Here is a 26,811-nt window from a genome sequence, read left to right on the forward strand (position 1 = left end):
ACATACCATAGCATGGATAGTGGAGACCAAATGAAGGGATGCAGAAAGCCACACATACCGTAGCATGGATAGAGGAGACCAATCGGTAGGAAGGAGAACGCTACACATACCGTAGCATGGATAGTGGAGACAAAATGAAGGGATGCAGAAAGCTACACATACCATAGCATGGATAGTGGAGACCAAATGAAGGGATGCAGAAAGCTACACATACCATAGCATGGATAGTGGAGACCAAATGAAGGGATGCAGAAAGCTACACATACCATAGCATGGATAGTGGAGACCAAATGAAGAATTGCAGAAAGCTACACATACCATAGCATGGATAGTGGAGGCCAAATGAAGGGATGCAGAAAGCTACACATACCGTAGCATGGATAGAGGAGACCAAATGAAGGGATGCAGAAAGCTACACATACCGTAGCATGGATAGAGGAGACCAAATGAAGGGATGTAGAAAGCTACACATACCGTAGCATGGATAGTGGAGACCAAATGAAGGGATGCAGAAAGCTACACATACCGTAGCATGGATAGTGGAGACCAAATGAAGGGATGCAGAAAGCCACAAATACCGTAGCATGGATAGGGGAGACCAAATGAAGAGATGCAGAAAGCTACACATACCGTAGCATGGATAGTGGAGACCAATCTGTAGGAAGGAGAAAGCTACACATACCGTAGCATGGATAGAGGAGACCAAGTGAAGGGATGCAGAAAGCTACACATACCATAGCATGGATAGAGGAGACCAAATGAAGGGATGCAGAAAGCCACACATACCGTAGCATGGATAGTGGAGACCAGATGAAGGGATGCAGAAAGCCACACATACCATAGCATGGATAGAGGAGACCAAATGAAGGGATGCAGAAAGCCACACATACCGTAGCATGGATAATGGAGACCAGATGAAGGGATGCAGAAAGCCACACATACCATAGCATGGATAGTGGAGACCAAATGAAGGGATGCAGAAAGCTACACATACCGTAGATGGATAGTGGAGGCCAAATGAAGGGATGCAGAAAGTTACACATACCATAGCATGGATAGAGGAGACCAAATGAAGGGATGCAGAAAGCCACACATACCGTAGCATGGATAGTGGAGACCAAATGAAGGGATGCAGAAAGCCACAGATACCATAGCATGGATAGAGGAGACCAAATGAAGGGATGCAGAAAGCCACACATACCATAGCATGGATAATGGAGACCAGATGAAGGGATGCAGAAAGCCACACATACCATAGCATGGATAGTGGAGACCAAATGAAGGGATGCAGAAAGCCACACATACCATAGCATGGATAGTGGAGGCCAAATGAAGGGATGCAGAAAGCCACACATACCGTAGCATGGATAGTGGAGGCCAAATGAAGGGATGCAGAAAGCTACACATACCGTAGCATGGATAGAGGAGACCAAATGAAGGGATGCAGAAAGCCACACATACCGTAACATGGATAGAGGAGACCAAATGAAGGGATGCAGAAAGCCACACATACCGTAGCATGGATAGAGGAGACCAAATGAAGGGATGCAGAAAGCTACACATACCGTAGCATGGATAGAGGAGACCAAATGAAGGGATGCAGAAAGCCACACATACCGTAGCATGGATAGAGGAGACCAAATGAAGGGATGCAGAAAGCCACACATACCGTAGCATGGATAGAGGAGACCAAATGAAGGGATGCAGAAAGCCACACATACCGTAGCATGGATAGAGGAGACCAAATGAAGGGATGCAGAAAGCCACACATACCATAGCATGGATAGAGGAGACCAAATGAACGGATGCAGAAAGCCACACATACCATAGCATGGATAGAGGAGACCAAATGAAGGGATGCAGAAAGCCACACATACCGTAGCATGGATAGAGGAGACCAATCGGTAGGAAGGAGAAAGCTACACATACCGTAGCATGGATAGTGGAGGCAGATTAGAAGCTACGAGGAAGGAGTCTGTCTCCAGACAGACTGAGATTAGAAGTGGGACATTGTTTTCAAATAGTATTGTTATTAGAGATAAAAAGAACATGTGCCTGTAGTGTGCAATTTATCAATGTTCACTATTGTAGTGTAAGCAACACTGCAGCCAGGGAAACCATGAGTGTAGCTTTTTTGACGATCATATGCTTAAAAGGAAATCACTCTGCAGGGCTCACAATTTTGAAAGGTTTAGGGACTGGCAATACAAGATTAAATGAGATGCCCAGGATCACACATTGGTTAAGGGGTGAAGCTGTGATGTGCTCCGACTTGGAAAGTACACAAATCACATTACCAAACATGACAATTTTTAAAAACAAAATATAATAAAAGTGTGTTACACAAAATGAGAATGATTCTAGCTTCATTCTCTCCATCATCAAGGGAAGTTTATAAATACCAGCATACCAATTGATGTTATTTAACAGATTTAATCTGGGGTTGTCTTTTGTATTTTAAAGCTTTAAATACTTACAAAACACTGATTTGTGAAATTGTAATTTATAAATGTGCAGAAAATGTTTTGACCTTTACATAAAGGCAAACCTTTCTTGGTGTCAACCGAGCGCTCTCTTCTGTCTACCACCCCTTCCACTCAAATGACCTACATAAGAAGCGGTTGGGAGCGCTGTTCCTCTACTTTTATTTTAAAAAGAAACCATTCCGGAATGGAAGTGTTGGAAGAAGTTGAAGCTTGAACTGCAGTGCACTGAACGTTCCCTTAAAGAGTAGGCACATTTGTTTGGGAGGTTATATTGCGCGTGGGAAGGAGCTTGGCGATGGGGTTTGTGGGCTCTGGGGGCAGGCCAGTAGGGAACTTAGTTCCACTGTTTCTTTTCTTACGCTTCGACCACTGGTAATGGGCTAAACGATGCCACAGCATGCGAGAAGGCAAACATCACAGAAGACAGCACAGTAATGTAAGAGATCTTACATGATTTGACCAGGATCACTGTATCGTCTGCTGGCAAAGCCAGGATACAAGCATGAACACTTTGGTTCCACAGTCATGAAATTGGATATATATTCACCTTTATCATACAGATGACAAGTTAGTTTTTATAGCAACCCCTATCTGGTGCAGGAACATTGCTGATAATTGCACCTGTTGTGTTGTAAAACCAAGTACATATTCAGGCAGGTTTATAAACTTCAGACCTAGCAAAGGCTCAGCCAGCCTTACAGGAATGTGCTATTCTAATCTTGCATATGAACACATATCTCTGCAATGAGTGCTTAACACACTGAGCTAACTTCTGAACCATTGTGGCTATTGCACATGATCAGCACAATTCCCACAGTAAGGAAAGAGTGCTGCAGGAGTTGTGTCATAAGGAACACACATACTATGTATACCACAGTGAACACAGAAAGCATTACATGATGAATGGATCAAGGCAGAATGTACTTATCAAAACAGAAAGGCAATAGGTTTAGGGCCTCAGCAGCACCCCATACAATATCCTGACGTGTGCTATTTAAGTCTGGTGAACAATGGAATCTTACCCGTTTAGATCGGGCAGCCTTGTGGAGCCCCCTGGGCAAGTGCCCCCTTTGCCCTCCCATAAAAACGTCTCTGATTGGTTCAGTGTGGAGGGCTCCCGGGAATCTCTACTGACATAGTGAGGTCTTTACGCTGCAAGAGACGTGGGCCACATTTGACATTGAATTTGATGGCTATGTGACCTTTCAGACTTTGGCCACTAAGGGCGAGCGGGGCCGGCCAGCTGGTGGCCTGCTAACCAGTGTTAAGTCTTCTTTCCACCCTAGACTAATCCACCAAGACAACCCTGGTGGCAACATACTGGCAATAGAGATACCCCCCCAGGGGTCTGGGGGGTGCATAGTGACGTCTTGATAGTTAATGTGTATGATCCCCGGGCGAGCTGCCCATTGAGGGCATAGGTGTTCAATTGGATTCACTACTCACAGCTTGGCACTCGGGAAAACAGACATCCCCTGTGTTACTATGTGGAGATTTAAATGCTAAATGTGTTTACCCGCGGGGATGTGGGACACATGCATGTGTCTCTGACATCTAAACATGCCACTTGTCAAGGCTAACCAAAAGGGGAGAGCGTGGCTAGATTTTCTTAAGGAATGGAACTGTACAATATTAAATGGGGGCACTGTAGGAGATCTACCAGGCCAGATGACCTGGGCAGTGGGGACCAAGAGCACCTTGTCAGATTACATGGCTGTCACCGAGTGCCTCTTGGGTCTGGCATTGCAACTACGCTCCTCTCTGAAGGACTTCAGCGACCATGACAGCCTACCCCTGGGTGACGTGCTGAGCACTTGCAGAGAGGTGGTCCCTAATCACCCAGGCAAGAGGATTCGGTGAACACAGAATGACATTGATAAAATGAATTCCCTTTCCTTTCCCCTGGCTCTCAGAATTAACCAGGTACTTTGGGGCAAACATCTGGGGGCCATCGAACCTTAGCCCTTACAAAAGGCAGCCCTATTCCTGGTATAAGATGGAAGTCGGGTGGGGGGGGGCATCCATTCTTTGGACATTAATATCCCAGACCACAAGCACTCTCTACTATCGGCTGACCCCCCTCCCTTGCAGATCCCTCCCTGACTTCGGCTATGATAAAGGACATAAAGCGTAAGTACCGTTCCTGGCTACGCTTTTATCGTCAGTCATTGCAAAGAGGGCAGTGGCCGATGTTTGTGGAGATCTTGTGTAGCAAAGATAGCCGCAAAATGCGCCATTTTCTTGCAAAAGGGGGGGGGGTGGAACAGGACTTTTTGAATCCCATCTACGGGGAGTAATGGGTTGCACACATCTTAGACAAATTCTACAAGGACACTGTAAACATTCCCAGCACATCTGAGCGGGATGAGACCTCGCCTCTACCCCTGAGCCACACAATTGTGAAACACGCCATCCTCAAACTATAGACGTCCAATGCGCCAGGACCTAGTGGCCTGGCTAAATCAGTATTAAGGACCCGAATAGTTGGGCCCAGGTGTTGCTCACTCTTTATTCCCGTGTTTGTAGAACTTGCTCTGTGCCATCATCGTGGAGACAGTCTGTACTCATACAAGTACATGAAAGGGGAGATCGTGGTAGTGTTGTAAATGACCAGCTGTTCTCCATGCTGGATGTCATAAGCACGATTTTTATGACTCTTGTCCTCAAGGAACTGGAGACCTGGGTCACTACCAATCAGATCTTGAGCTATGCACAGACAGGCTTCAGACCAGGTGCGAGCACAACCCACAACATCAGGGTGCGCGACCAGTTAATTAATAACACCCTTAGCAGCAAAGAGGCTACTCTGTTCATAGCCTTTATCGATTCCCGCAGAGACTTCGATCAAGTGGTGCGTGATATCCTATGGACTAAACTCAGAGCTATGAATTGCCCAAGCTGGATTTTACATATACTAATTGCCCTCCACAGTGATAACTCTCCCAAGGTCTGACTAAACAACGAGCAGGGAATGTCTGCCTCTATTCACATCAACATGGGGATAAAGCAGGAATGTGTTGTGGCTCCCATGCTCTACAACCTGTACATTGCCAACCTCCTCCCTCATATGGCATCGAGCTCTAACTGCCCCCCGAAGCTAGGCGACTCCCCTATCGTAGGCATGCTCTATGCCAATGATCGAATACTATTCGATCGCACTTCATCTGGCATGAAGAACATGCCAAACTAGCTACGAGTCTATGCATCCCAACTAGGCTTAACCATCAACTTAGATAAGACCAAGCTAGTTGCTATTGCCAGAAAGGGGCCAAGTCGCTCTGGTATTGATACCGTTTTGGGCACGATAGCCATCACGGAATCCTACCCTTACCTGGGGTTGGGCTTTGACACTACGTCTAGCTACGATTTGATAATCAACCATAAGAAACGGCGAGCGGAATGACTGCCTCTCCAGGCCAGTAAGTTTGCCAGGGGCTCGGCAGGTTTTAGTATCACTGGCCCCATGAAGCTTCATCAGCAGTGTTTTGTCCCTTCCATCCTGTATGGCCTAGACGTGTTGGCCATGCAGGATCTAAAATGGCTAAGCATACTGGAGGGCCACTAACGGCATAAGGTCTTGGGGGTAGGTCCATCATGACCCATGCAGTATCTGCGCCTGGAGTTGGGCCTCAATTCCTTGAGAGGCATGGCCCTGTGTGCGAGAGGTTCCTTTTATTTAAAAGCATGTTCTGCCCCCCCCCCCTGCATATTGCTCGCTGTGGCTGGGGGCAGCTATGACGTTGAGAGACACCCACGAGGGCTCAATTTTAAACAGCTGAATGAATTTCTTTTTAGAGATTAAATGGTCTTATGTTCACAAGAAGGACATGCCTTTTATCCATCTGGAAAACTCTTTTAAGCATACATTGAACAGATGGGACTGGTGTGTGTCTGTGGTGGGGTCGCCGGCCATGTCCATCCGGCAGGCGACCCCGGGGTGCTGCTTCCTCACAGCACCCAAACAGGCCCAGCGCCTGTGGGAGTTTGGGGCCTGCCATGTCCATCCGGCAGGCCCCGCGGCGCTATGGGACACCAGCGCCATCGGGGTGGGGGCACAGCCTGCCAGGGTCCTGACCATGCGGACCTCGGCCACCGTCCTGGCCCGAGAGTCCCATGGCAGCAGGGCCTGCAGGCCTGTGCCTCCCACAGGTAGGCCTGCGGCCTACATCAATCAAGAAGACACGGACTCAGACCAACCTTCCACGGAGTCTGCAGCCGTTCTGACGCACGTGCCTGCAGGGCTCCCTTTTATTAGCTTGGGCCATGACAAAGTCATGGCCCATCTTAAAAGGGCAATACACTGGGGAGGGACACATCCCCTTAAAGGGGCAACACACACATAGGGTCCACTACACCACATCCCTCCTTTTTCATAAGGAACAAAACAACTAAAAATACAACATAACTAATTTTCCCACACCTGTTACAGAATGATATTACTTCAGATTCGGGGGAGCCAACTTCACACAAGATATGCTATTGGCACACCTCTGGTCACACATTCTTATCTACTTATCACCCCCCAACCCATCACCCTCAGGTGACGGTCACAGGGGTACACCCCGGTGGATGGTTAGCAGTTGTACCACATGTTACAGACCCTTTATTAACCTGGGGTACGGAATCGCAACCATTGCATGATGCTCGCGGATGACCCCTGGTACCATTTAGAGCACCCCTACCGCTTGCAGGAACACAGTTTCACATTACTGTCCTTTACTGAGACCACTTTAAGCATATCAATCTTATGCAGGTTCACAGCATCAAAACACATATTTACTGAGTCCTCTTAAAGCAAAAGGAGGACTGCAGGACACCAACTCGTTCTCCATGAGTGTCCATTCAAGAGCCACTTCCCGGGTCCAGGTCCATTGATGGTACAGTTCACAGCCGGCAAAGCCGCACCAGTCGGATGCCAGGGTCCACCTCAGCACCGTCCACTGCTATTCAGGGCAGGGCCGCAAAATGCAGGTCTCGGGGCGTCCACCTGCTCCATCCGCTGTGGGTATGGCACGGGGTGACAGGACATCACTCACTCTCTTCGTGGTGCTTCCCCAGTCAGGATTATCTCTTCCTCCAGGGCATAGGAGGGCGCACAAGCACTCATGGTGAGCTGCAACCCATACCTTGCCCGCCGCACTTCTTCCAGGCGGCAGGGTTGCCTGGTTTGGTCCGCCACCCAGTATTGGCTGAACTCTGGGAGTGCGGGGGACCCACGTTGGCCTGGTCCTTTGATGGCATGACATGCCGGGTGTCATTAGTAGTAGTCAGTTAGGGCCACTTGTAGGGCAACCAGGTAGGGTGGCTGCTGTCACTCGGTGTTGGGGCCACCTACAGTGTGGGCAGGGTATTATTACTGACAGGCAGTCCGGGAACCTCTGTGGTTCAATGCTAGTCCCATTTCTGCCTAGTACCCTCCGTGCCAATTACCCTTGTCGGGTCCTTTCCGTGCAGCATGCCAGGTATGTTAGTGACAGGCCATCAGGGCCATGAGCTCCCTGGTCCTCCGACGATATGGTAGGGGATCCTCGTGGCATGGTGGCGGGGCCCACTCATCGGGGCTCAGTGTCGGTGCCACCCTCGGGACAGGCAGGGTGACACCGGTGTCACAGGGTGCACATAGGGCCGACAAGTTGTCTTTTATGGTAGGGTGGTCCTGATTTCTCCATGGCACGGTGCCGGGAGATGCCTGGCAGACAGTGCAGGAATTGATTGGTGTCTCTGGTGCATCATGGGTGCTGCTGCCAAACTCTGCTACGTTGACACGTGGCTGCTGTGGTGCGCAGATCACGTATTCCACATGGACCACTGTATTGTTCACCCTGCAGGGCTGCCGTTGGAATGACCACCCTTGCCCCCTTTGCTTTGCAAACACTCTGGGAGCGCAGGGGAAGCTGCTCCCCGCTGTGTGAGTACACGGCCCCAGCCACACACAGTTGCCATACACCGCAGGGCACTTCCGCTCTGATGCTGGAGCCGTCCATACAGCCCTGCTCCAGACCAGAGCACGCCACCATTTCCACACTTTTCACCGCCTCCTGGCCCGGGTGCCCACTGGGCTGTCCTCGTTAGTGCTCTAGCCCGGAGCCTTCTTTCTCACTGGCACCACCGGGCCGGGGATCTCAATAAGTCTCTGGTGTGGGCGTGGCACTCCTCTGGCAGATACTGCCCTCTATGTGGGCTCTGGCACACTGATGTTGGCGGGGATGTCGCCTTCCTACCTCTTCGATGCGCTCCGACCGGAATATCTCCAGTCCTCTGTCGCGGGCCCGGGCTCATGCCGATGAGCTCCGGCAGCACCACAATGCAGGGGTTGCAACCCACCTCCCCACTTCGCTCCGCAGGTTTAGGGGGGGGTTTCCGGTGGTTCTTCCTTCTGCCGGGGCAGGTGCCGGTGGGAGCTGCAGGGTGGACCCTGTGGATGGGCTGGGCTGCTGCTGTAACATCACAGGTCGCATGACTTTCCTCTGGACAGCTCCAGCAAGGAGCGTACAGAACTACAGTGCCAGTTGGCCCAGGATCACGCCGCTGGCTGCTGCCACTTTGTTCTGACATGAGTCCAACTTCCCCGAGCCCAGCCGCACTCTGCTGACTGACCCTGGATCTTCATTGCGGGATGGGCGCTTTCTTTTCTTTTTTTTTTCTTGCTCCTGTGGTGTGAGCAGAGACCCAGCACTGCCAGATGGCTGGGTTCTGCCAGGGCCACTCCTGTCTTCTTATGCACGTTCTGATGTGGAACATGCTGCTCTTCAGCCTCCAACACCCCAGGATCACTATGGGGCTTGCTGGCACTGCTGTGCAAGGATGTGCTCAATGCTCGCCATCCCCACCAGGCCAGGGATCTACAATAATGGGGCCCTTTTCCTTTGGAGTACAATGCCAGATGGTGTTACGGCTTGTTTGAGGCTCCCCAGCGGGGTCACCTCTCTTGCGAAGTCGCAGAGGCCACAGATCGTGCCTCCTCAGGCATGTGCTTTTCCCCACCAGCAGCCTGGTCTTGTAGCAGCTGAGGCTGCCGGTGCACCAGAGTGCTGCCCACATCACTGCTGCAGGCGGGCAGCCTCGGTCTTTGATGTGGATTTCCTTGACGGGCCCGAAATGCCATGGGGAACGGACCGTGCATGACCCGACCCTCACTTTCTTTTTTTTCTTTTTTTTTTTGCAGCTCGATGTCGGAGCTTCATTTCACCGCCGCAGGGCCCCGGATCTTAGTGGGGGCCCCAGCGTCGGCACAATGCAGGATGGTGCTGCTGATGTCTGGCTTGTAAGGGCACTTGACCCCTCCTTGCGGCTACAGCCGCTTTATTCTTCTCCACTCACTGGGAGGGTGAGTAGGTTGTCCCTCGGCTCTGCTTCTTGCAGGGGCATTCCCGCATCACCACAACTGCTTCGGATGTGGGGACGGGCCCCGCGGGCCCCACCCACCTTTCCGCTCCGCATCGGAGCTTCAGTTCTTCACCTCCTTTCTTTTGACTTTCAAAGCATCGATGCACAGAGGGCCTGTGGGTGACTCCCATCCAGCCGCACGAGCACCCTCCTCAGAGGGCCGCGGCCAGGGGTTGCAGGCACATCTCCTCCTTTTCTTTTCAGGGGGGGGTGGCGGGCATCCCACTCTAACTTCCCAGCAGCGCACTGTTGTCTCCTTCGGGGTGTGGGCTGGCACTCCACTTCTTTTCTTTCCACTATGGTGGAAAAGGCAGCATGCCTCTCTCACTTTTTGCGGGGGAGGATCGCCGGCAGGGTTCCCCTTCCTCCTTACTTCACCATCCCAACCGAGATGAACTCTACTCCTTCTCCTTCTGCGGCGATGGAAACCGCCACATGCACAATCACCCTAACGGGAAACAGCTTCCTGCAGCACCCGCAAAGGGGAGGGAAAAGCTTTAGAATAACGGGGAAACGCAGTCCTCCCCTGGGTTCTTCTCCTCGTTGCCAGTGTGGTGGGGTCGCCGGCCATGTCCATCCGGCAGGCGACCCCGGGGTGCTGCTTCCTCACAGCACCCAAACAGGCCCAGCGCCTGTGGGAGTTTGGGGCCTGCCATGTCCATCCGGCAGGCCCCGCGGCGCTATGGGACACCAGCGCCATCGGGGTGGGGGCACAGCCTGCCAGGGTCCTGACCATGCGGACCTCGGCCACCGTCCTGGCCCGAGAGTCCCATGGCAGCAGGGCCTGCAGGCCTGTGCCTCCCACAGGTAGGCCTGCGGCCTACATCAATCAAGAAGACACGGACTCAGACCAACCTTCCACGGAGTCTGCAGCCGTTCTGACGCACGTGCCTGCAGGGCTCCCTTTTATTAGCTTGGGCCATGAGGGCAATACACTGGGGAGGGACACATCCCCTTAAAGGGGCAACACACACATAGGGTCCACTACACCACAGTGTCCAAGCCACACGTCACTCCCAGATACCGGAAGCCTCAACCTTATTCATCCTAAGGCTGCGGGTAAATACGCCCCCAGTGTTGGCTGTCACAGGCCCTCGCCTGGGGGTGGCACTGGAACACTGGACCTGTCGAGTTTGTGTGTGTCCCGGAGTTCTGGAATCAACTAGACACGCCCTTACCCTATGTCCCAAACTAGGGCCGGTGCATGTGTGTCTGCTTGGGGATGAGGCTGTTACTGGGGAGTCGTTTGGGGATTGCATGGCTCTCAGTTTGCCCTTTTTAGGGTATGGACCCACGTTAAGACTCTCCTTCCTGACTCAAGCACTTAAGGGTCCCATGGTCGGTGGAATCACGGGTGTATGTTGTACATATTCCTGGACTCGGTGGGGTCATTGTGCACCATATTAATACCCGCTTTGTCTCTTATTATGATTGCAACATGTTATGTTCTTATGCCTTATGCTTATGTTTTGTGTAAAGTCCGCATTTAGACGCATATTCAGAACTCAGACAGCAGTCATTGTAAATCGCATGCTATATGCTACAACACTATGTAGTTCAGTGGGCTAATACTCACACTGAAGAGATGTGTGTGAACCGAAACCACATTGGCTCCATGGAGCCTCTCGTTCTTTCAGGTGATTGCCTGGGGGAGGGGGGGACATTAATAGCCCCCATACTACCAAGGGGAACATAATAGAGGAGTAGTTGCCGTCTGTTCACTCACGCGTGGCACCAGGAGAGCCCTTCTGGGGTGTGGGGGGTGGGAGGGTGTCTGGATATAGCGTGCTGCGGTCAGACACCTAACAACACCCCACCTCACACCAGGTGCATGGTATGCCCTGCGGCTATACCCCACCTCATCCAAGGTGCATGGTATGCCCTGCAACTACACCCCACCTCACACCAGGTGCATGGTATGCCCTGCAACTACACCCCACCTCATCCAAGGTGCATGGTATGCCCTGCGGCTATACCCCACCTCACACCAGGTGCATAGTATGCCCTGCGGCTATACCCCACCTCATCCAAGGTGCATGGCATGCCCTGCAACTACACCCCACCTCACACCAGGTGCATGGTATGCCCTGCGGCTATACCCCACCTCACACCAGGTGCATGGTATGCCCTGCGACTAAACCCCACCTCATCCATGGTGCATGATATGCCCTGTGACTACACTCCACCTCACCCAATGTGCATGGGATGCCCTGCTACTACACCCCACCTCACCCAAGGTGCATGGGATGCCCTGCAACTACACCCCACCTCATGCAAGGGGCATGGTATGCCCTGCAACTATACCCCACCTCATGCAAGGGGCATGGGATGCCCTGCCTCTACACCCCACCTCACCCAAGGGGCATGGTATGCCCTGCGACTACACCCCACCTCACACCAGGTGCATGGTATGCCCTGCAACTACACCCCACCTCATGCAAGGGGCATGGGATGCCCTGCCTCTACACCCCACCTCACCCAAGGGGCATGGTAGGCCCTGCGGCTACACCCCACCTCACCCAAGGGGCATGGTATGCCCTGCAACGACACCCCACCTCACACCAGGTGCATGGTATGCCCTGCAACTACACCCCACCTCATGCAAGGGGCATGGGATGCCCTGCGTCTACACCCCACCTCACCCAAGGGGCATGGTATGCCCTGCGGCTACACCCCACCTCACCCAATGTGCATGGCATGCCCTGCGGCCATACCCCACCTCATCCAAGGTGCATGGTATGCCCTGCAACCACACCCCACCTCACCCAAGGTGCATGGGATGCCCTGCTACTACACCCCACCTCACCCAAGGTGCATGGTATGCCCTGCAACTACACCCCACCTCATCCAAGGGGCATGGGATGCCCTGCGACTACACCCCACCTCACCCAATGTGCATGGCTTGCCCTGCGACTACACCCCACCTCACACAAGGGGCAGGGTATGCCCTGCAACTACACCCCACATCACACCAGGTGCATGGCATGCCCTGCGACTACACCCCACCTCACACCAGGTGCATGGTATGCCCTGTGGCTATACCCCTCCTCACCCAAGGTGCATGGTATGCCCTACAGCTATACCCCACCTCATACCCCACCTCATCCAAGGTGCATGGGATGCCCTGCGACTAAACCCACCTCATCCAAGGTGCATGGTATGCCCTGCGACTTCACCCCACCTCACCCAATGTGCACGGGATGCCCTGCGACTACACCCACCTCATCCAAGGTGCATGGCATGCCCTGCGACTACACCCACCTCATCCAAGGTGCATGGCATGCCCTGCGACTACACCCCACCTCACCCAATGTGCATGGCATGCCCTGCGACTACACCCCACCTCACCCAAGGGGCATGGTATGCCCTGCGGCTACACCCCACCTCACCCAAGGGGCATGGTATGCCCTGCAACTACACCCCACCTCACACCAGGTGCATGGTATGCCCTGCAACTACACCCCACCTCATGCAAGGGGCATGGGATGCCCTGCGTCTACACCCCACCTCACCCAAGGGGCATGGTATGCCCTGCGGCTACACCCCACCTCACCCAATGTGCATGGCATGCCCTGCGGCCATACCCCTCCTCATCCAAGGTGCATGGTATGCCCTGCAACCACACCCCACCTCACCCAAGGTGCATGGGATGCCCTGCTACTACACCCCACCTCACCCAAGGTGCATGGTATGCCCTGCAACTACACCCCACCTCATCCCAGGGGCATGGGATGCCCTGCGACTACACCCCACCTCACCCAATGTGCATGGCTTGCCCTGCGACTACACCCCACCTCACACAAGGGGCAGGGTATGCCCTGCAACTACACCCCACATCACACCAGGTGCATGGTATGCCCTGTGGCTATACCCCTAATCACCCAAGGTGCATGGTATGCCCTACAGCTATACCCCACCTCATACCCCACCTCATCCAAGGTGCATGGGATGCCCTGCGACTACACCCACCTCATCCAAGGTGCATGGTATGCCCTGCGACTTCACCCCACCTCACCCAATGTGCACGGGATGCCCTGCGACTACACCCAGCTCATCCAAGGTGCATGGCATGCCCTGCGACTACACCCACCTCATCCAAGGTGCATGGCATGCCCTGTGACTACACCCCACCTCACCCAATGTGCATGGCATGCCCTGCGACTACACCCCACCTCACCCAAGGTGCATGGTATGCCCTGCGACTACACCCCACCTCACCCAATGTGCATGGGATGCCCTGCGACTACACCCCACCTCCCCCAAGGTGCATGGGATGCCCTGCGACTACACCCCACCTCCCCCAAGGTGCATGGCATGCCCTGTGACTACACCCCACCTCACCCAATGTGCATGGGATGCCCTGCGACTACACCCCACCTCCCCCAAGGTGCATGGCATGCCCTGTGACTACACCCCACCTCACCCAATGTGCATGGGATGCCCTGCGACTACACCCCACCTCCCCCAAGGTGCATGGGATGCCCTGCGACTACACACAGCGCCCCCACCCCCCAACCAAGGCTCTGATATCAATGTTTTACTAGAAACGCATTGCGACGGAGGGGTCATCATATAGGGGTACTTGGACCCCCTCCCTGTCTCCTCTCTTATGTAGTACACACCCCACACCTTGCCTGAGGCAGCTCACACCGACATGTGAATGTAAAAAAAGCAAGCACCAGTAAAGTCTCTCTCCTCTCGCTCTCTCTCTCTCTTTCGCTCTCTGTCACTCTCTGTCTACTCTCCCCTCTCTCTTTCTCTTTCTCTTTCTCTCTCTCTCTCTCTCTCTCTCTCTCTCCCTTTCGCTCTCTGTCACTCTCTGTCTACTCTCCCCTCTCTCTCTCTCTCCCTCTCTGGCTCTCTCTCTCTGTCTCTCCCCCTTCTCTCTCTCTCTGTCTTTCTCCCTCTCTCTCTCTCTCCCTCTTCCGCTCTCTCTCTCCCTCCCTCCCTCTCTCTTTCTCTCTCGCTCTCTCTCACCCCTCGCTCTCTCTCTTGCTTTCCCGCTCTCTCTTTCTCTCTCTCTCTCCGTCTCTCTCCCTCTCTCTTTCTCTCTCACTTTCTCTCTCTCCCTCTTTCTTTCTCCCTCTCTCTCTCTCTCTCTCTCTCTCTCTCCCTCTGTCTTTCGTTTGCTCTCTCTCGCTTTCTCTCCCTCTTTCTCTCCCTCTCTCTCTTTATCACACCTTCTCTCGGCCCCTCTCTCTCCCCCCTCTTTGTCTCCCTCTTTATCTGTCTCCTCCCCCCTCCCCCTCTCCCCCTCTCCCGTTCTCTCTCCCGTTCTCTCGCCCTCTTTCTCTCTCTCCCTCTCTCTCTCTCCTTCTTTCCCTCTTTCTCTCTCCCCCTCTCCCGTTCTCTCGCCCTCTTCCTCTCTCTCCCTCTCTCTCTTTCTTTCTCTCTCTTTCTCCCCCCTCTCTCTCTCTCTTCCTCTCTCCAGATCGCAGAGTACACTGTCCTCCTGCGCTAGAGGGGGCAGAGCAAGGACAGCTGCACCTACCTGGTGTGCTGGCAATCTGGCCACTACTGGGGGGCACCGGCTGGAGGAGCAGCCAGACTAGGCACCCACCCCAGGGCACCGGAGGACTCTGGGTGCTGTCGCTGGAGGAGGAAGGCAGCCACTGTGTGCTCTCCCGCACACTGAGCACACCTGCGAGCAGCAGGTGGACTTTGCAAGCAAATGAGACCAGCGCTGCAAGGTTCAGAGATCCGATAACAGAGCATGTGACTGATAACGCGCCAAGAGCACGCTGGGCATGGGCGTAGGACATGGGGGGGACAGGGGGGGACAAATCCCCCCCACACCAGGGCACCAAGCAGAGGCAAAGCCACCAGGGCAAACAAGCACCGGCAAAGCCAACAGCTCTGGCATTCTGGGAGCAGCCCCTACAAGGCAAACAAGCACCGGCAAAGCCAAAAGCTCTGGCTTCTGGGAGCAGCCCCTGCAGGACAAACCAGCACTGGCACAGCCAACAGCTCTGGCTTCTGGGAGCAGCCCTTGCAGGACAAACAAGCACTGCCACAGCCAACAGCTCTGGCTTCTGGAAGCAGCCCCTGCAGGGCAAACTAGCACTGGCACAGCCAACAGCTCTGGCTTCTGGGAGCAGCCTCTGCAGCCAGGACAAAACAAGCAGCGGCAAAGCCAACAGGACAAACAAGCACCGGCAAAGCCAACAGCTCTGGCTTCTGGGAGCAGCCCCTGCAGGACAAACAAGCACTGGCACAGCCAACAGCTCTGGCTTCTGGGAGCAGCCCCTGCAGGACAAACAAGCACCAGCAAAGCCAACAGCTCTGGCATTCTGGGAGCAGCCCCTGCTGAACAAACAAGCACCGGCAAAGCCAACAGCTCTGGCTTAAGGGAGCAGCCCCTGCAGGACAAACAAGCACCGGCAAAGCCAACATCTCTGGCTTCTGGGAGCAGCCCCTGCAGGACAAACAAGCACTGGCACAGCCAACAGCTCAGGCTTCTGGGAGCAGCCCCTGCAGCCAGGACAAAACAAGCAGAGGCAAAGCCAACAGGACAAAAAAGCACCGGCAAAGCCAACAGCTCTGGCTTCTGGGAGCAGCCCCTGCAGGACAAACCAGCACTGGCACAGCCAACAGCTGTGGCTTCTGGGATCAGCCCCTGCAGCCAGGACAAAACAAGCAGCAGCAAAGCCAACAGCTCTGGCTTCTGGGAGCAGCCCCTGCAGGACAAACCAGCACTGGCACAGCCAACAGCTCTGGCTTCTGGCAGCAGCCCCTGCAGCCAGGACAAAACAAGCAGCGGCAAAGCCAACAGGACAAACAAGCACTGGCAAAGCCAACAGCTCTGGCTTCTGGGAGCAGCCCGTGGAGGACAAACCATCAATGGCACAGCCAACAGCTCTGGCTTCTGGGAGCAGCCCCTGCGTCACCGGCAAAGCCAACAGTTCTGGCATTCTGGGAGCAGCCCATGGAGGACAAACCAGCACTGGCACAGCCAACAGCTCTGGCTTTCTGAGAGCAGCCCCTGCGGGACAAACAAGCAGCGTCAAAGCCACCGGCTCTGGCTCCTGGGAGCAGCCCCTGCAGGACAAACAAGCACCGGCAAAGCCAACATCTCTGGCTTCTGGGAGCAGCCCCTGCAGCCAGGACAAAACAAGCAGCGGCAAAGCCAACAGGACAAACAAGCACTGGTAAAGCAAACAGCTCTGGCTTCTGGGAGCAGCCCCTGCAGGACAAACCAGCACCAGCAAAGCCAACACCTCGGCTTCTGGGAGCAGCCCCTGCAGCCAGGACAAAACAAGCAGCAGCAAAGCCAACAGCTCTGTCTTTCTGGGAGCAGCCCTGGCAGGACAAACAAGCACTGGCAAAGCCAACAGCTCTGACATTCTGGGATCAGCCCCTGGAGGACAAGCCAGCACTGGCACAGGCAACAGCTCTGGCATTCTGGGAGCAGCCCCTACAAGGCAAACAATCACCAGCAAAGCCAACAGCTCTGGCTTCTGGGAGCAGCCCCTGCAGCCTGGACAAAACAAGCAGCGGCAAAGCCAACAGGACAAACAAGCACTGGCAAAGCCAACAGCTCTGGCTTCTGGGAGCAGCCCCTGCAGGAAAAACCAGCACTGGCACAGCCAACAGCCCTGGCTTCTGGGAGCAGCCCCTGCAGGACTAACCAGCACTGGCACAGCCAATAGCTCTGGCATTCTGGGAGCAGCCCCTACAAGGCAAACAAGCACTGGCAAAGCCAACAGCTCTGGCATTCTGGGAGCAGCCCCTACAAGACAAACAAGCAAACAAGCACCGGCTAATCCAACAGCTCTGGCTTCTGGGAGCAGCCCCTGCAGCCAGGACAAAACAAGCAGCAGCAAAGCCAATAGCACTGTCTTTCTGGGAGCAGCCCCAGGCTTTCTGGGAGCAGCCCGGCAGGACAAACAAGCACTGGCACAGCCAACAGCTCAGGCTTCTGGGAGCAGCCTCTGCAGCCAGGACAAAACAAGCAGCAGCAAAGCCAACAGCTCTGGCTTCTGGGAGCAGCCCCTGCAGCCAGGACAAAACAAGCAGCGGCAAAGCCAACAGGACAAACAAGCACTGGCAAAGCCAACAGCTCTGACATTCTGGGATCAGCCCCTGGAGGAAAAACCAGCACTGGCACAGCCAACAGCTCTGACATTCTGGGAGCAGCCCCTACAAGGCAAACAAGCACCAGCAAAGCCAACAGCTCTGTCTTCTGGGAGCAGCCCCTGCAGCCAGGACAAAACAAGCAGCGGCAAAGCCAACAGGACAAACAAGCACTGGCAAAGCCAACAGCTCTGGCTTCTGGGAGCAGCCCCTGCAGGAAAAACCAGCACTGGCACAGCCAACAGCTCTGGTTTCTGGGAGCAGCCCCTGCAGGACAAACCAGCACTGGCACAGCCAACAGCCCTGGCTTCTGGGAGCAGCCCCTGCAGGACTAACCAGCACTGGCACAGCCAACAGCTCTGGCATTCTGGGAGCAGCCCCTACAAGGCAAACAAGCACTGGCAAAGCCAACAGCTCTGGCATTCTGGGAGCAGCCCCTACAAGGCAAACAAGCAAACAAGCACCGGCAAAGCCAACAGCTCTGGCTTCTGGGAGCAGCCCCTGCAGCCAGGACAAAACAAGCAGCAGCAAAGCCAACAGCACTGTCTTTCTGGGAGCAGCCCCAGGCTTTCTGGGAGCAGCCCGGCAGGACAAACAAGCACTGGCACAGCCAACAGCTCAGGCTTCTGGGAGCAGCCCCTGCAGCCAGGACAAAACAAGCAGCAGCAAAGCCAACAGCTCTGGCTTCTGGGAGCAGCCCCTGCAGGACAAACAAGCACTGGCACAGCCAACAGCTCTGGCTTCTGGGAGCAGCCCCTGCAGCCAGGACAAAACAAGCAGCGGCAAACCCAACAGGACAAACAAGCACTGCCAAAGCCAACAGCTCTGGCTTCTGGGAGTAGCCCGTGGAGGAAAAACCAGCACTGGCACAGCCAACAGCTCTGGCTTCTGGGAGCAGCCCCTGCGTCACTGGCAAAGCCAACAGTTCTGGCATTCTGGGAGCAGCCCCTGGAGGACAAACCAGCACTGGCACAGCCAACAGCTCTGGCTTTCTGAGAGCAGCCCCTGCGGGACAAACAAGCAGCGTCAAAGCCACCGGCTCTGGCTTCTGGGAGCAGCCCCTGCAGCCAGGACAAAACAAGCAGCAGCAAAGCCAACAGCACTGTCTTTCTCGGAGCAGCCCCTACAAGGCAAACAATCACCGGCAAAGCCAACAGCTCTGGCTTCTGGGAGCATCCGCTGCATCCAGGACAAAACAAGCAGCGGCAAAGCCAACAGGACCAACAAGCACTGGCAAAGCCAACAGCTCTGGCTTCTGGGAGCAGCCCCTGCAGGACAAACCAGCACTGGCACAGCCAACAGCTCTGGCTTCTGGGAGCAGCCCCTGCCGGACCAACAAGCAGCAGTAAAGCCAACAGCTCTGGCTTCTCTGAGCAGCACCTGCAGGAAAAACAAGCACTGGCAAAGCCAACAGCTCTTGCTTTCTGGGAGCAGCCCCTGAAGGACAAACAAGCACCGGCAAAGCCAACAGCTCTGGCTTTCTGGGAGCAGCCCTGGCAGGACAAACAAGCACTGGCAAAGCCAACAGCTCTCACATTCTGGGATCAGCCCCTGGAGGACAAACCAGCACTGGCACAGCCAACAGCTCTGGCATTCTCGGAGCAGCCCCTACAAGGCAAACAAGCACCAGCAAAGCCAACAGCTCTGGCTTCTGGGAGCAGCCCCTGCAGCCAGGACAAAACAAGCAGCGGCAAAGCCAACAGGACAAACAAGCACTGGCAAAGCCAACAGCTCTGGCTTCTGGGAGCAGCCCCTGCAGGAAAAACCAGCACTGGCACAGCCAACAGCTCTGGCTTCTGGGAGCAGCCCCTGCAGGACAAACCAGCACTGGCACAGCCAACAGCCCTGGCTTCTGGGAGCAGCCCCTGCAGGACTAACCAGCACTGGCACAGCCAATAGCTCTGGCATTCTGGGAGCAGCCCCTACAAGGCAAACAAGCACTGGCAAAGCCAACAGCTCTGGCATTCTGGGAGCAGCCCCTACAAGACAAACAAGCAAACAAGCACCGGCAAAGCCAACAGCTCTGGCTTCTGGGAGCAGCCCCTGCAGCCAGGACAAAACAAGCAGCAGCAAAGCCAACAGCACTGTCTTTCTGGGAGCAGCCCGGCAGGACAAACAAGCACTGGCACAGCCAACAGCTCAGGCTTCTGGGAGCAGCCCCTGCAGCCAGGACAAAACAAGCAGCAGCAAAGCCAACAGCTCTGGCTTCTGGGAGCAGCCCCTGCAGGACAAACCAGCACTGGCACAGCCAACAGCTCTGGCTTCTGGGAGCAGCCCCTGCAGCCAGGACAAAACAAGCAGCGGCAAAGCCAACAGGACAAACAAGCACTGGCAAAGCCAACAGCTCTGACATTCTGGGATCAGCCCCTGGAGGAAAAACCAGCACTGGCACAGCCAACAGCTCTGGCATTCTGGGAGCAGCCCCTACAAGGCAAACAAGCACCAGCAAAGCCAACAGCTCTGGCTTCTGGGAGCAGCCCCTGCAGCCAGGACAAAACAAGCAGCGGCAAAGCCAACAGGACAAACAAGCACTGGCAAAGCCAACAGCTCTGGCTTCTGGGAGCAGCCCCTGCAGGACAAACCAGCACTGGCACAGCCAACAACCCTGGCTTCTGGGAGCAGCCCCTGCAGGACTAACCAGCACTGGCACAGCCAACAGCTCTGGCATTCTGGGAGCAGCCCCTACAAGGCAAACAAGCACTGGTAAAGCCAACAGCTCTGGCATTCTGGGAGCTGCCCCTACAAGGCAAACAAGCAAACAAGCACCGGCAAAGCCAACAGCTCTGGCTTCTGGGAGCAGCCCCTGCAGCCAGGACAAAACAAGCAGCAGCAAAGCCAACAGCACTGTCTTTCTGGGAGCAGCCCCAGGCTTTCTGGGAGCAGCCCAGCAGGACAAACAAGCACTGGCACAGCCAACAGCTCAGGCTTCTGGGAGCAGCCCCTGCAGCCAGGACAAAACAAGCAGCAGCAAAGCCAACAGCTCTGGCTTCTGGGAGCAGCCCCTGCAGGACAAACCAGCACTGGCACAGCCAACAGCTCTGGCTTCTGGGAGCAGCCCCTGCAGCCAGGACAAAACAAGCAGCGGCAAACCCAACAGGACAAACAAGCACTGCCAAAGCCAACAGCTCTGGCTTCTGGGAGTAGCCCGTGGAGGACAAACCAGCACTGGCACAGCCAACAGCTCTGGCTTCTGGGAGCAGCCCCTGCGTCACCGGCAAAGCCAACAGTTCTGGCATTCTGGGAGCAGCCTCTGGAGGACAAACCAGCACTGGCACAGCCAACAGCTCTGGCTTTCTGAGAGCAGCCCCTGCGGGACAAACAAGCAGCGTCAAAGCCACCGGCTCTGGCTTCTGGGAGCAGCCCCTGCAGCCAGGACAAAACAAGCAGCAGCAAAGCCAACAGCACTGTCTTTCTGGGAGCAGCCCCAGGCTTTCTGGGAGCAGCCCCGCAGGACAAACAAGCACTGGCACAGCCAACAGCTCAGGCTTCTGGGAGCAGCCCCTGCAGCCAGGACAAAACAAGCAGCAGCAAAGCCAACAGCTCTGGCTTCTGGGAGCAGCCCCTGCAGGACAAACCAGCACTGGCACAGCCAACAGCTCTGGCTTCTGGGAGCAGCCCCTGCAGCCAGGACAAAACAAGCAGCGGCAAACCCAACAGGACAAACAAGCACTGCCAAAGCCAACAGCTCTGGCTTCTGGGAGTAGCCCGTGGAGGACAAACCAGCACTGGCACAGCCAACAGCTCTGGCTTCTGGGAGCAGCCCCTGCGTCACCGGCAAAGCCAACAGTTCTGGCATTCTGGGAGCAGCCTCTGGAGGACAAACCAGCACTGGCACAGCCAACAGCTCTGACATTCTGGGATCAGCCACTGGAGGACAAACCAGCACTGGCACAGCCAACAGCTCTGGCATTCTGGGAGCAGCCCCTATAAGGCAAACAAGCAGAAGCAAAGCCAACAGCTCTGTCTTTCGGGGAGCAGCCCCTGGCTTTCTGGGAGCAGCCCCGCAGGACAAAGAAGCACCGGCAAAGCCTACAGCTCTGGCATTCTCGGAGCAGCCCCTACAAGGCAAACAATCACCGGCAAAGCCAACAGCTCTGGCTTCTGGGAGCATCCCCTGCATCCAGGACAAAACAAGCAGCGGCAAAGCCAACAGGGCAAACAAGCACTGGCAAAGCCAACAGCTCTGGCTTCTGGGAGCAGCCCCTGCAGGACAAACCAGCACTGGCACAGCCAACAGCTCTGGCTTCTGGGAGCAGCCCCTGCCGGACCAACAAGCAGCAGTAAAGCCAACAGCTCTGGCTTCTCTGAGCAGCACCTGCAGGACAAACAAGCACTGGCAAAGCCAACAGCTCTTGTTTTCTGGGAGCAGCCCCTGCGGGACAAACAAGCAGCGTCAAATCCACCGGCTCTGGCTTCTGGGAGCAGCCCCTGCAGGGCAATCCAGCACTGGCAAAACCAACAGCTCTGGCTTTCTGGGAGCAGCCCCTGCGGGACAAACAAGCAGTGGCAAAGCCAACAGCTGTGGCTTCTGGGAGACGCCCCTGTAGGACAAACAAGCAGTGGCAAAGCCAACAGCTCTGGCTTCTGGGAGCAGCTCCTGCAGGACAAACGAGCACTGGCAAAGCCAACAGCTCTGGCTTTTGGGAGCAGCCCCTGCAGGACAAACAAGTACTGGCACAGCCAACAGTTATGGCTTCTGGGAGCAGCCCTTGCAGCCAGAGCAAACAAGCAGCAGCAAATCCAACAGCTCTGGCTTTCTGGGAGCAGCCCCTGTAGGACAACCAAAACTGGCAAAGCCAACAGCTCTGGCATTCTGGGAGCAGCCCCTACAAGGCAAATAAGCAAACAAGCACCGGCAAAGCCAACAGCTCTGGCTTCTGGGAGCAGCCCCTGCAGCCAGGACAAAACAAGCAGCAGCAAAGCCAACAGCACTGTCTTTCTGGGAGCAGCCCCAGGCTTTCTGGGAGCAGCCCCGCAGGACAAACAAGCACTGGCACAGCCAACAGCTCTGACATTCTGGGATCAGCCACTGGAGGACAAACCAGCACTGGCACAGCCAACAGCTCTGGCATTCTGGGAGCAGCCCCTATAAGGCAAACAAGCACCAGCAAAGCCAACAGCTCTGGCTTCTGGGAGCAGCCCCTGCAGCTAGGGCAAAACAAGCAGAAGCAAAGCCAACAGCTCTGTCTTTCTGGGAGCAGCCCCTGGCTTTCTGGGAGCAGCCCCGCAGGACAAACAAGCAGCGGCAAAGCCAACAGCTCTGGCTTCTGGGAGCAGCTCCTGCAGGACAAACAAGTACTGGCACAGCCAATAGCTCTGGATTCTGGGAGCAGCCCCTGCAGGACAAACAAGTACTGGCACAGCCAATAGCTCTGGATTCTGGGAGCAGCCCCTGCAGGAAAAACAAGCACTGCACAGCCAACAGCTCTGGCTTCTGGGAGCAGCCCCTGCAGGACAAACCAGCACTGGCACAGCCAACAGCCCTGGCTTCTGGGAGCAGCCCCTGCAGGACTAACCAGCACTGGCACAGCCAACAGCTCTGGCATTCTGGGAGCAGCCCCTACAAGGCAAACAAGCAAACAAGCACCGACAAAGCCAACAGCTCTGGCTTCTGGGAGAAGCCCCTGCAGCCAGGACAAAACAAGCACCAGCAAAGCCAACAGCTCTGGCTTCTGGGAGCAGCCCCTGCAGCTAGGGCAAAACAAGCAGAAGCAAAGCCAACAGCTCTGTCTTTCTGGGAGCAGCCCCTGGCTTTCTGGGAGCAGCCCCGCAGGACAAACAAGCAGCGGCAAAGCCAACAGCTCTGGCTTCTGGGAGCAGCTCCTGCAGGACAAACGAGCACCGGCAAAGCCAACAGCTCTGGCTTTTGGGAGCAGCCCCTGCAGGACAAACAAGTACTGGCACAGCCAATAGCTCTGGATTCTGGGAGCAGCCCCTGTAGGAAAAACAAGCACTGCACAGCCAACAGCTCTGGCTTCTGGGAGCAGCCCCTGCAGGACAAACCAGCACTGGCACAGCCAACAGCCCTGGCTTCTGGGAGCAGCCCCTGCAGGACTAACCAGCACTGGCACAGCCAACAGCTCTGGCATTCTGGGAGCAGCCCCTACAAGGCAAACAAGCAAACAAGCACCGACAAAGCCAACAGCTCTGGCTTCTGGGAGAAGCCCCTGCAGCCAGGACAAAACAAGCAGCAGCAAAGCCAACAGCACTGTCTTTCTGAGAGCAGCCCCAGGCTTTCTGGGAGTAGCCCGGCAGGACAAACAAGCACTGGCACAGCCAACAGCTCAGGCTTCTGGGAGCAGCCCCTGCAGCCAGGACAAAACAAGCAGCAACAAAGCCAACAGCTCTGGCTTCTGGGAGCAGCCCCTGCAGGACAAACCAGCACTAGCACAGCCAACACCTCTGGCTTCTGGGAGCAGCCCCTGCAGCCAGGACAAAACAAGCAGCGGCAAAGCCAACAGGACAAACAAGCACTGGCAAAGCCAACAGCTCTGGCTTCTGGGAGCAGCCCGTGGAGGACAAACCAGCACTGGCACAGCCAACAGCTCTGGCTTCTGGGAGCAGCCCCTGCGTCACCGGCAAAGCCAACAGTTCTGGCATTCTGGGAGCAGCCCCTGGAGGACAAACCAGCACTGGCACAGCCAACAGCTCTGGCTTTCTGAGAGCAGCCCCTGCGGGACAAACAAGCAGCGTCAAAGCCACCGGCTCTGGCTCCTGGGAGCAGCCCCTGCAGGACAAACAAGCACCAGCAAAGCCAACATCTCTGGCTTCTGGGAGCAGCCCCTGCAGCCAGGACAAAACAAGCAGCGGCAAAGCCAACAGGACAAACAAGCACTGGCAAAGCCAACAGCTCTGGCTTCTGGGAGCAGCCCCTGCAGGACAAACCAGCACCAGCAAAGCCAACACCTTGGCTTCTGGGAGCAGCCCCTGCAGCCAGGACAAAATAAGCAGCAGCAAAGCCAACAGCTCTGTCTTTCTGGGAGCAGCCCCTGGCTTTCTGGGAGCAGCCCTGGCAGGACAAACAAGCACTGGCAAAGCCAACAGCTCTGACATTCTGGGATCAGCCCCTGGAGACAAACCAGCACTGGCACAGCCAACAGCTCTGGCACTCTGGGAGCAGCCCCTACAAGGCAAACAAGCACCAGCAAAGCCAACAGCTCTGGCTTCTGGGAGCAGCCCCTGCAGCCAGGACAAAACAAGCAGCGGCAAAGCCAACAGGACAAACAAGCACTGGCAAAGCCAACAGCTCTGGCTTCTGGGAGCAGCCCCTGCAGGAAAAACCAGCACTGGCACAGCCAACAGCTCTGGCTTCTGGGAGCAGCCCCTGCAGGACAAACCAGCACTGGCACAGCCAACAGCCCTGGCTTCTGGGAGCAGCCCCTGCAGCTAGGACAAAACAAGCAGCAGCAAAGCCAACAGCACTCTCTTTCTGGGAGCAGCCCCAGGCTTTCTGGGAGCAGCCCGGCAGGACAAACAAGCACTGGCACAGCCAACAGCTCTGACATTCTGGGATCAGCCACTGGAGGACAAACCAGCACTGGCACAGCCAACAGCTCTGGCATTCTGGGAGCAGCCCCTATAAGGCAAACAAGCACCAGCAAAGCCAACAGCTCTGGCTTCTGGGAGCAGCCCCTGCAGCTAGGGCAAAACAAGCAGGAGCAAAGCCAACAGCTCTGTCTTTCTGGGAGCAGCCCCTGGCTTTCTGGGAGCAGCCCCGCAGGACAAACAAGCGCCGGCAAAGCCAGCAGCTCTGGCATTCTCGGAGCAGCCCCTACAAGGCAAACAATCATCGGCAAAGCCAACAGCTCTGGCTTCTGGGAGCATACCCTGCATCCAGGACAAAACAAGCAGCGGCAAAGCCAACAGGACAAACAAGCACTGGCAAAGCCAACAGCTCTGGCTTCTGGGAGCAGCCCTGCAGGACAAACCAGCACTGGCACAGCCAACAGCTCTGGCTTCTGGGAGCAGCCCCTGCCGGACCAACAAGCAGCAGTAAAGCCAACAGCTCTGGCTTCTCTGAGCAGCACCTGCAGGACAAACAAGCACTGGCAAAGCCAACAGCTCTTGCTTTCTGGGAGCAGCCCCTGAAGGACAAACAAGCACCGGCAAAGCCAACAGCTCTGGCTTTCTGGGAGCAGCCCCTGCGGGACAAACAAGCAGCATCAAAGCCACCGGCTCTGGCTTCTGGGAGCATCCCCTGCATCCAGGACAAAACAAGCAGCGGCAAAGCCAACAGGACAAGCAAGCACTGGCAAAACCAACAGCTCTGGCTTTCTGGGAGCAGCCCCTGCGGGACAAACAAGCACTGGCAAAGCCAACAGCTGTGGCTTCTGGGAGACGCCCCTGCAGGACAAACAAGCAGCGGTAAGCCAACAGCTCTGGCTTCTGGGAGCAGCTCCTGCAGGACAAACGAGCACTGGCAAAGCCAGCAGCTCTGGCTTTTGTGAGCAGCCCCTGCAGGACAAACAAGTACTGGCACAGCCAACAGTTCTGGCTTCTGGGAGCAGCCCTTGCAGCCAGAGCAAACAAGCAGCAGCAAAGCCAACAGCTCTGGCTTTCTGGGAGCAGCCCCTGTAGGACAAACCAAAACTTGCAAAGCCAACAGCTCTGGCTTTCTGGGAGCAGCTCCTGCAGGAAAAACAAGCACTGCCAAGGGCAATAGGTCTAGCTTTGCATGTAAGTGCGAGGAGCTAAGTGGGTGGGATTAGTGCGCTAATGCATTCCCTTGGGTAAATCTATGGGCAGGTGCGTACAGTGGAATGGATGGACGAGTGGGTGATATTAGTGAATGGGTAGATGATGGGCAGGGGCATACAGTGGAATGGATGGACGAGTGGGTGATAATATTGCATGGGTAGATGGATGG

At 55.4% G+C, this 26,811-nt stretch overlaps 2 protein-coding genes across 2 annotated transcripts in view; one reads left to right on the top strand and one right to left on the bottom strand.

The window, feature by feature from the left end:
* Positions 1-15,562, bottom strand: part of LOC138498147 (4-galactosyl-N-acetylglucosaminide 3-alpha-L-fucosyltransferase FUT6-like) — a 281,117-nt gene extending 265,555 nt beyond the window's left edge. The window contains exon 1 of the mRNA XM_069622025.1: positions 15,364-15,562. The gene's annotated coding sequence lies outside the window, so the exon portion shown is untranslated. The remainder of the gene's footprint in view (positions 1-15,363) is intronic.
* On the top strand, positions 4,197-26,033 carry LOC138498426 (mucin-19-like). The gene is made up of 9 exons (XM_069622182.1): positions 4,197-4,329; positions 16,116-16,931; positions 17,053-18,389; positions 18,948-19,775; positions 20,048-21,645; positions 21,810-23,013; positions 23,147-24,393; positions 24,510-25,150; positions 25,267-26,033. The coding sequence occupies exons 1-9, from the start codon at positions 4,197-4,199 to the stop codon at positions 26,031-26,033; spliced, it is 8,571 nt and encodes a 2,856-aa protein (XP_069478283.1).
* Positions 26,034-26,811: the final 778 nt, after the last annotated feature.

Source organism: Ambystoma mexicanum, chromosome 5q, assembly GCF_040938575.1.
Source record: "Ambystoma mexicanum isolate Mex_15411 chromosome 5q, UKY_AmexF1_1, whole genome shotgun sequence".
NCBI lineage: Eukaryota > Metazoa > Chordata > Amphibia > Caudata > Ambystomatidae > Ambystoma > Ambystoma mexicanum.

Bases quoted from the DNA above. Each gene is read 5' to 3' on its own strand.
- LOC138498426 (XM_069622182.1), top strand. From the start codon at position 4,197: ATGGCTGTCACCGAGTGCCTCTTGGGTCTGGCATTGCAACTACGCTCC. The intron at 16,932-17,052 runs GCAAAGCCAACA...TTCTGGGAGCAG, and splicing joins TGCAGGACAAACAAGCACCG to CCCCTGCAGGACAAACCAGC. The intron at 18,390-18,947 runs GCAAACAAGCAA...TTCTGAGAGCAG, and splicing joins CTGGGAGCAGCCCCTACAAG to CCCCTGCGGGACAAACAAGC.